At 40.3% G+C, this 10,047-nt stretch overlaps 1 protein-coding gene across 2 annotated transcripts in view; it reads right to left on the bottom strand.

Moving 5' to 3' along the window:
- Positions 1–4,793: 4,793 nt before the first annotated feature.
- PHRF1 (PHD and ring finger domains 1) overlaps positions 4,794–10,047 on the bottom strand; it is a 42,672-nt gene continuing 37,418 nt past the window's right edge. For both annotated transcript variants that reach the window (XM_026706635.2, XM_087920917.1), the window contains exons 15-18: positions 9,029–9,105; positions 8,275–8,538; positions 6,022–6,150; positions 4,794–5,791 (exon numbers count right to left, since the gene is read on the bottom strand). In XM_026706635.2, coding sequence (XP_026562420.2) covers positions 5,687–5,791; positions 6,022–6,150; positions 8,275–8,538; positions 9,029–9,105 — 575 coding nt within the window. In that variant the 3' untranslated portion in view covers positions 4,794–5,686. The remainder of the gene's footprint in view (positions 5,792–6,021; positions 6,151–8,274; positions 8,539–9,028; positions 9,106–10,047) is intronic.

The raw sequence follows: 10,047 nt of genomic DNA, 5'->3' as shown, positions 1-10,047 counted from the left end.
ACCTAGACCATCTCTCACCTAATCTTCTCAACTAAACGTAGCAATTAATAGGAATTGAAGATTGATACTTACTAGGTTTGTGCTCAGACATATTTTGGTCTCTGCTCCCTATTTGTCAAGCAGCAGCTGTGTCCTTGCTTTCTATTCTCATTTCCCGAAATCTTTTCATTTTGAAGCTTGAACTCCACGTCCCCCCTCCCTATTTCTAAATACAGTACAGCCCCTCCCTTCTCTTTGTGCAAGTCAAGGGAAGTGAAAGAGGAAGAACTGGATCAAGGGCAGATTGATGTTTTCTCTGAGAAAAAATGCTCCCACCACTTCCAGAAAAATAATGCCTCCAAATTTAAAAAAAAACAACCATCATTTCATACGTTCAGTTGTTAACACTTCAGTTGTTAACACTATTCTTTCTTAAAGCTTTGGTTTCTTTTTAAATGTCTAATCTTACCAATTTCAGCTAATGCCATGAAAATTTAGGCATTTCAGAGATCATCTGACCTAGGCCGAGAATCCGTTGATTTTCTTGGTAGAATTCGGTTTTACTTTTATCTTTGTAGTTGGTTTGAGAATACATCATAGAAGACAGATTGCTTGTGTATACAGTGTGTATGAGTATTTTGGGAGGGATGAGAATTGTTTGATAGGTGGATTCTTTTAGTAAGGTGACAGATGGTACTACATGCTACTCTTAGGTTTGGTATTCTCCACTTGCATTGTGTCCATTGATTGTGGTATCAAAATTCTGAAATTCGTCGATCAGAAGACAGTGAATCTATTATGTGCAGAGAGGGGAGAAAAGACAAGAATACCATGTTGAAAGTAAGGTTCGTCTTGTGTCAACTCCATTTTTTACAACAAATGCCTACATGGGATTTGTTATTTTCACTTTAGAGGCATCATTTTAACATGAGCAATTTAAAGAATGATCCTATGAGCGTTTGCATAGAATTCTATTGAATCTGTTTCCAAGTAGGAATTGATAAAATGGCTAGATTATTTTGATTAGCAGAAGCAACGAAGAATATTTGGGTTCCGAATCTCAGCTAGGCAAGATGAGAACTTTCTGTAGGTGTTCGCAGGGGTGGAATTCTATCAGTTCGCACCTATTCACTAGAACCGGTTGTTAACATTCTAAGCAGTTCAGAGAATTGGTTGTTAGAAGAAATTACTGGCCTAATCCTGTAAGAAAGGCAGGAAGGAAACATTCTGGGGTTGCTTACAGAAACTGCCTTTCTGTTAACCCTTATTACATTCTTGGCAGGACTAGACTTCCTGTCTCAGGAACTTCTCTGGAAGTTTTTTTCCCTTCCTTTGATGGTACTTTGCTTGTGTGGAGTGACCATTCAAAGTTACAATGGCATTGAAAAAAGTGACTTATGACCGTTTTTCACACTTACGACTGTTGCAGCATCCCCACAGTCATGAGAGGCCAGGTGAGGAGATGCATGCCTCAATGTGAGTGATATTGAGTTGACCACACCAAGCCAATAACATGACCACCAAGCCATGTCCACCCAGTCACATGACCACCAAGCCACACCCACCATATAAGCCACATCCACAGAACCAGTTGTTAAAAATTTTGAATCCCACCCCTGGGTGTTTGTGCTGTTTAGCAAATAGCTCATTTAGATTAACTAAAATTCAGTAAATTAAGAAATGTCTAAAAGCCTATTTACAGATCTAAATTTAATGTATTTTAGTTTAATACATGATTGAGGATTGATTTATTTATCTTACATGCTTGTGAGAGTTTTGTTATATTACGGTAGTTGGGGATGAGAATAGGAGGGGGATGAGAATAGGAGCTCCAAAGTAATGGGACAACCAAACAAAGAAGTAATGTTTTAAATGCTATAAGTTGGGTTCATTTCTGGTGATGGTAGCTTGCCACTTCAAACTTAATTCTAGCAGCCACTAAAAGACATTTCAATGTGATCTTTGACATCTTCCCTCCACCTTATCTATTGTCTTAGTTAACCTTTTTGGGCTCCTGTGCCAAAAATTGTGTGCCCGCTTGCACGCTCGCACTTGTGTGCCAGCACCCAGAAAACAATGTGTGCCCCCCACACCCCCTACATATGCGCGCATAATTCCCACACACCCACCCACCCCCGGCACTCCCTTACCTACAGTATGCCTCACCGCTGATTTTTGGTTGGTTTGAGGCCTTTTTCGGCCTCTCGCAGGCTTGAGGAAGGCTTCTGCAAAAAACAGGAAGTGACAAAACGGGGCTAGTTTTCAGCCTGCAAAGCCTGCAGAAGCCTTCCTCAAGCCTTTGGGAGGCTGAAAAAGGCCTCAAACCAGACGAAAATCAGCTGTGAGGCAAGTTTGCCTGCAGCTCACGTGCTGGCACAAATGGCTCTGCATGCCACCCGTGGCACGCGTGCCATAGGTACACCATTACGGGTCTATATCATCTTTTACTACATGCAATCTTGCTAAGCACAAATGTTTTTAAAAACTTCATTATCTGCTCACTTCGTGCAAGGACCAGATTTGAGTCTAGGCAACCTAACCAGTCAGCTAATGTGCCAAATTTTGGGGGACATTAAAATTGAAAAGGCTTCTAAGAAACTGCAATTAACCCATTAAAAAACAGTAACACTCAGTATCAGTGGATCCACTCAAGGAGTAAACATTTCACAGAAAAATTGTAAGCTCAAAAATGGGGAGGGGGGGAATACCTTTTTCAAATTCCTAACAAAATCAGATGAGCTAAACCATAGGAGATATCAGAATATGTCTTTGCCTAAAATGTCCAAAATGTCTAGAGCTAACCCTGATCCTGTTCCTTCAAAAAAAACATCTAGAGATGGTTTTCTAAGTCTCCCCTTTTGGAAAGGTACGTAAGATGGGGACAGCCCTTCCTGTGATAACCCCCAATTTTTCAAACATCCTCCCTTGGTATTTCAGGCAGCCACCCTCCTTACATTTTGAAAACTCAACTCAACAATGTTTCAACATGCCTAAACCTGTCTGATTATAGGTGATTGTTCAGGGAACGAACTGTTCTCCAGATGATATATAGTTTAACTACTAACACTGTAAATTCCTCCACTGAACATTATTTCCCCATGACTTACTTGCCTCTTAAAGGCAGCAGAATGCTTGTGAGGATGCTGTCACTCTTACCAGTCCCGTTAAAGGGCACATACGAAACTAATGTAACCTGTACGTTGTTCCCAAACTGTGGAAGGTGTAATGCTAAACACTTCAGAGTACACTTCTTACTCTTAGTTTTTAGAATCTTTTCACTCATTTTGTTCTGAATGTTTTTCGAAATCATGTTGCTGCATTTAGTGATGAATTTATTGCATACCCCTGTGACTTTTAATGCCAAGAGGACAAAAAACAGTATATATTAAGCATTATATTAATTTACACTAAGATACCACCAGAATTGGCCATTTGATAGCAGCAATCTCAGCATATCCTCTTCTCCCATTTCTTTGGCACTTCAGCAGAGTTCTTCAGATCTTAAGTGCCACTTTATTCTAGCTGATAACACTTAGGGGTGTTGTTAATTTGGGATGTCCAATAATAAATCGTAGGGGGAAATAAGCATCCAGAATTATCTGCACAGTGCTCCAGATGACTAAAAGTGATTAAGGTCATCAGCTAAACAAAAAACATATTTATGTTTTACTATAGGCAGTGATATGATGTCTGCCAAATCATCTTTTTTTTTGTATCCACCTAATTTTCAGCCTTAGGGATTTTAATTTTTTTTAAAGGAAATGCAAAAAAAATCACCCTTTAGCGTATTATTCAAGGAATGATTCAAGGACCTACATCCCTAAATAAAATGGTCACTTGTGACAGCCCCATTATAGGTTTTCAAAATGTGCTTAGCTACCTAAAAAAAATAAATCCCCCAATGTTCAGCTGGGGCAGACAGAACATAATGGAAGACTAGAGGGAAAAGGGGTGAACAATCTCTCCTTTTTGGGGGCTCCCATATTCACTGTTATTTGCTGAATTTGAACTGCAGCTGTTCTGCGCGGCACGCAATAGTGTTGCGTGGCAGCTGCTGAAGTGACCGGGATCGTGCAGGCTTGCAGGAGGCGAGTTAGAATGCCTCTGGGCCTGCGCAAAGTGTGTGTCTGGCACACGCATGCATGCAAAGTGTGTGCATAGGCGCAAAGCGTGCCCAAGCCATGCCCACCAAACTGGTGACAATATTTGAATCCCACCACTGAACTTGCGGCAGTATACCTCAGTCTTCAGAATAACTTTCTATCTAAAAAGTAAATCTGATACAGAATTCAATTCTAACTAGAAGCCATTCCTGTGTTGCAATTTGATATATGTATTAGCACCATACCCCAATATTAGTTTTTTTCCCTACGTATGCAATTTATATTTCAATTTTCACAAGCAAGTGATTTTTAGTATCTAATTTATTATAGTATATTATTTTTATCTAATTTATTATAGATTATAACTTTAGTTGAATCATCTATACTGAATTCATCAGGAATTTCCAGTTTAAAGCTTCATGGTGATTTTTACTTCTTTAAAAAGTCATGTCATAATTTATAAAAAGTAACTAAGGATATATTATAAAACTGTAACCTCTGTGACATTTTAGATTCTATTTTACTTATTTGTACTCTACAACTGTAGGGTTTTTTTTCTTTTTATATGACTTCTATCTTTCCTTGTCTTTTTATTTAAATTAAATATTTTAAAGGAAGCAAAGTTCTTGAAAACCGTGCCCACTTGACCTTGATGAACACTAAAAATCAGGAATAAGACCAGAATCAACAAATAAACAAGTATGAATAAGAAACAATTCAAAATAATTTTATAAACTGTAAGATTTCTGCTGTATACATGGTCTGGTTGCATTCCTTGTGTTTGCTTTCCAAACTTTTGTCTTCTCCATTTCTCTTGTCAAAGACAGCTTGTTGAATGCAAGGTGGACTCAGAACCAGCCTTCAGTACATTATTCACAGGAAGCATCGCACAACTCAGTTCGCTGCCACGCCATCCCAGAGACTCCAAATAGAGTTCCTCGTCGAGACCTTGTTAGCAGAATGTAAATAATCACCATCTCCATAGCAGGATTTTCAGAAAAAAATTTATAAAGGTTAACATACATCTGCGTGTCCCATTTGACCGAACAAGTCCAATATTTCTTTCATAGGACAAGGCAAAAAAAATAATAATACCACGGTTCAAGTATGAAACCATTTTTCTGAGAATCACAAAAGAATCTGTATTTTTCATAAATAAGAACAACAATGGGAGGAGCACATACTGCCGTAGGCCGGATATAAAAGTGTCTGTTTTAAATTCTGGTGAATGGTGCAGAAATTAAAAAAAAGAAAAAGAAACTGAGGCAAACTATGACAAATAATTAGTCCTCAACACACGCGCACACACACACGCGCACACACATCCTTTCCTCGGCATTTCCTCAGAGGTTAAGGAGCCCAAGGGTTCCTCATCAGCAATCAACTCCAAGAAGATAGGCTCCTATGTGAAAATGTGTTCAGCTGCAGGAAGGTCTCCTGCATCCAGTTTCCGGGGTGAGGGGGTGCGAAGGGATTGCAACATGCAATGGTGTATTTCTGCCTCCCTCGAAGGGAAGGAAAACATGGTCATCTGAAGAAGTTTTGCTGCTTCTCCCACGGTTGCTTCTCATTTCTTGGTAGAGTCACGAAGCTCTTCTTTGTCATCAGTCTTTTTTGTGTTTCCTGATATGTTTGTATTTTTCCACGTAGGCCTTCACAAGATTAGCCACCTTCATGGGGTTGATTTCACCGCTTTTGCTGTGACAAATCTGTAGAGAGATCCAAAGGGTGGGTCAATTCCAGGAGTTAATGCAAGCAGCACTTTCTGTATTTCTTAAGATTAGCTAGCAAGAGTATCTTTTTAGTTGACAATAGTACTGTGTCGGCTGCTAAAAACCAGCCAGCAAGATAACCACCTTTCTTTTCTGTCTTCTCTTTTGTTCACACACGCTAACACAGCCACCCTAAGAAGAAAATATAACCATTCCACAATTCCAACCTTTTGCACAGCTTTCCGAAGAATATCCTTGTATTCCTCCTTGGTGATCTCCCTCTTCTGGTAAAAGGGTTTAATTGCGAGTTTCACTTCTTCCACCGCCCTCTCTTGCATGTGAAGCTTCTTCATGTACTGCAAGGGCAGACAGAAGGGCTAATTCAGTGATCTCTGGGCAATAGCATCTCACAACCTTCAGTCAAAACCTAAATTCTGTTACATAAATTTTGGCACCTATTTTTTGTTGTTGTTGTTATTTTACTGACTGATCATTGTAGAGTTGTAATTGCAGGAATGTTCCAATCTCGGATGGCAAACCTCAGATAAAGAATGTTTCCAAGCAAATACAACTCAGGCAAACAAAGTCACTAATCTAAAGGAGGATTAGAGAGAGGAGGTAAACATATGTTAGACTTTAACTAGAGATAATTAATTGTATTAATTACTGTGCTAAATAGTAACGAAAGTTAAGCAGTAACCAAAGTTAACCAATGATGGAGGATAACTAAAAATGTGTATAAATGAAAGACTAGACTCCAATAAAGATAATCACGATTCAGTTGTTCATGATCAAACAACTCGACTGCCTCGTCATTACAACAGATCATCAATATGCAACACAATGGAAGTCACAATCAGGTTCTGTATCAGGGATGGAATTCAACCAGCGTTACTACCAGTTTGGTAATTATGTTTTATTATGGATGTAATAAACCTTAACCTGTGCTGCCCAGACAGCTGAAAAGTGCTGTGCGTGGGTGTGCAGCGTTTGAAAAGCCCCCCTTTTTCCTGCTTTTTCAACTTCAGCTGTGCCGCGCAAAGCAGCTGAGGTTGAAAAAGCAGGAAATAAAGGACAGGTAAGAGCCTGGGTGGGTGGGTGGGCCAAACAGCAGCAGATACAGAACCGGTTTGGTGTCTGCTGCTCTTCAGAGCTACTGGCTCTATAGAGCAGGGCAGAACCGGTGGGATCCCACTCCTGTTCTGTATATTAGGTACAGCATGAACATTTTTCTCAGGATTTATAGCACTAACTGTTCTTCCTTTAAATTCTTTGGAAAAGGTAAGGGGCTGGACTTCATAAGAGAGAAAGCATTCTAAGTGTGATCTGAATAGAAGGTCAGAGCCAAATTCTTTCAATATTAATTTAGATTTCTTGCACACGTAGTCTTCTCTTACTGACCACTCATTTAGTGACCGTTCAAAGCAGGGCTGGGATTCTCCCGGTGTAACAATAGGTTCTCTAATTCCACGTGCATGCACAGCTATTGCAATTACTTACTTTCAATGTTACTTCAGGGAAGTAACACAGCTGAGGCGGAGCAATCTGCTCTGCCGCGTGAATCAGCTAAGCAGATATAGATGGGTACAGCGCAGGGGTGGGCGGGCGGGCCCACATAATCGTCGGGTCGCACCGGTTTGGAGCCAGCTGATCATCGCCAGCTAGGGGTTCACCCGAACCGGAAGAATCCCCCCCTGGTTCAAAGTTACAAGCACTGAAAAAGGAGACTTATGACTGGACCTTGAAATTGCAGTTACTGCAGCGTCCTCACGATCATGTGACTGTGATTTGCGCACTGAGCAACCAGCATGCATTTACAATGACTGCAGCATCCCACGGTCCTGTGATCACCATTTGTGACCTTCACAATCTACACTAGATAAGAGCCATGTTGAATCAGACTCCAAACCTGTATAGTCAAGGATTTCTTTCCCCATAGTGACTTCCAAATGGCCCTGGATGTACAGAATTTAAGTACAAAGCAATAGCAATAGCATTTAGACTTATATACCACTTCAGGGTGCTCGGCAGCTCTTTCTAATCAATTTACACAGTCAGCATATTGTCCTCAGCAAACTGGGTCCTCATTTTACTGACCTTGGAAGGCTGGAAGGCTGAGCCAACCTTGAGCCTGGTGAGATTCGAACTGCCAAACTGCAGACAGCCAGCAGTCAGCAGAAGTAGTCTGCAGTACTGCACTCTAACCACTGCGCCACCACGGCTCAATACTGTCTTCTCTAACTTTTCCTATAATTAGTATTAAGATGCATACACTGCCGTTGATACACTGCATGCATTTGTTTTAGTATGGAACTTGAGAGCCATCCCCTGTTTTTGCAGTAGCAAATGCTAGAGTTTTAACCAAATAACAGGTAAAACCATCAGCAAAGACATTCAAGACCAGCAGTTCAATTTTCAGGCTTTACATCCTTCAAAATGGATCGACTGACCTTAAAGACATCATCTAGCTAGCCACCCACCTCTTCATTTTTTGTTTTATCCACTGGAGACTTAGATGCTTTGACTTTTTCTTCTTCATCTCCTGTGGAAGCTGACTGAATACTTGGTTCTGAAGCTGTGGTCAAATTGCCCCCAGATTCTGGAATTAACCCCTGCTCTGCCACGCAGGTGAGCAGAGGAAGGTTCCCTTGTATGATGAACTGAACAGTGGGCTGACTGACAGGTGCATAAGGGGGGAGAGCTGAAGGAAGCGGTACTGTCAACGCCAGGTTCTGATTGTAAACCTGAAGAAGAAAAACAGTAGTTAGTCACAGTAGTTACTCACTAAACACTGAGTCTGCAGACCCCCACCCAAGAAAGGCTGTCTTCACCAGAACTTTGCATGACCGACTGCCAATTCAAAAGGGCTTCGCTCCTATTACTGATGAACAATGAATGGTCCTTGACTTCAAAAAAAGAAAAAAAAAAGAAATGTTTTTATGGGACTTAAAACGTTGTTCTGAAGTATCATCAAATGAATTCGGGGAAGGAAGAGATCATAAACAGAACAGGTTGTAACCCAAAGGTTCCTGAGTAGTCTGGGCAATACTGCATGTACGAGAGGAAGAGCCTTCTGCAGTGAAATCGGGCGGGACACAAATTCACAGATGGGAGTGGAATGGCCTTCCATTATGCTCAACTTCTGGAGTGGGAACCAACCTGAGAGGAATCTAGATCGGGAAACATAGGCTCAGGAATCATATAATTGGTTGGAGGAAGCTCAGTTAACTGCACCTGATTTAACGACTGGGTCAAATCCTCTGCTTTCCAGACCCCTTCTTTCGGTTTCTGCTGTTTACAGATTGGCGTCCCTAAAAATTCCCCAAAAGAAGAAAATAATTTCAGCATAGCGATATATCCAGATGATCGCAGCAGATAACACATCTTCACCTAATCAACATTACAGTTGTTTAAGAATATATTTGAAGCCAATCTTACTTTAGGACAAAGGCTAGAACTCAGTTTTTAGAAATACCTCTACATTCAAATTGACGAGCATATTACATCCTAGGTTGAGTGATACTTAACACACCTGGTGTGATTCCAGAAGAAGGGTGAAGGTAACTGAATCCTAAAGATACATAATATTCCTCTTGATTAAAAACATACTGCGTACTCATTATGTGTAGGGAACATGGGTCAGTTAAGACTATGCCTCGCATTTCCTTTTGCACTTACATCTGAACTAGAAAGTTATGATTTGCCATTGCCTCCAAATTACAGCCAAACTTTGGTTTAGAATACTGGCTAAGAGGTCAATTGCCAGCTCATAAAACACAAAAGAATGGAGGAGACCAAAACAGGGGGGAAAAAAACACTGACTAAAAATTAAGAATCCATCATTTGACAGTACAATACACAAAAAACATGATAAATCGAGCCAACAGGGATTTCTACTCAGGCAATGTCCTGAGAGATCGGCAATTACCTTCCTCAACTTACCTATCTATCACAATAATCCTCAACCTTCTCCTTTATAAAGACTACAGATCTGAAAAGTTTTCAGGACAATCATATGAGACTGGAATGAACAGAGCTGCATCCATGGAACTGGGGTACATGTGACTCCCCCAATCTCCCAATCTGTATCTGTACAGTTCCCACTTACACACTGTAAACGTGTATCAGAAATCACATCAGCAGTGAATCTCACAAGATGTTGATCTTTGAATCAAGATGAACATATAATTTTTAAAAGGGAAAAATTGGATTTTATTCTAAATTGTGCTTCAATATTTTTTTTTAAAAAAAAT

The sequence above is a fragment of the Pseudonaja textilis genome, chromosome 1, assembly GCF_049901715.1.
Source record: "Pseudonaja textilis isolate UNSWEBS1 chromosome 1, rPseTex1.2, whole genome shotgun sequence".
In the NCBI taxonomy this organism is placed as follows: Eukaryota; Metazoa; Chordata; class Lepidosauria; order Squamata; family Elapidae; genus Pseudonaja; species Pseudonaja textilis.
The sequence above is the reverse complement of the archived record's forward strand: the minus strand, read 5'-3'. Positions and strand labels throughout refer to the sequence as shown.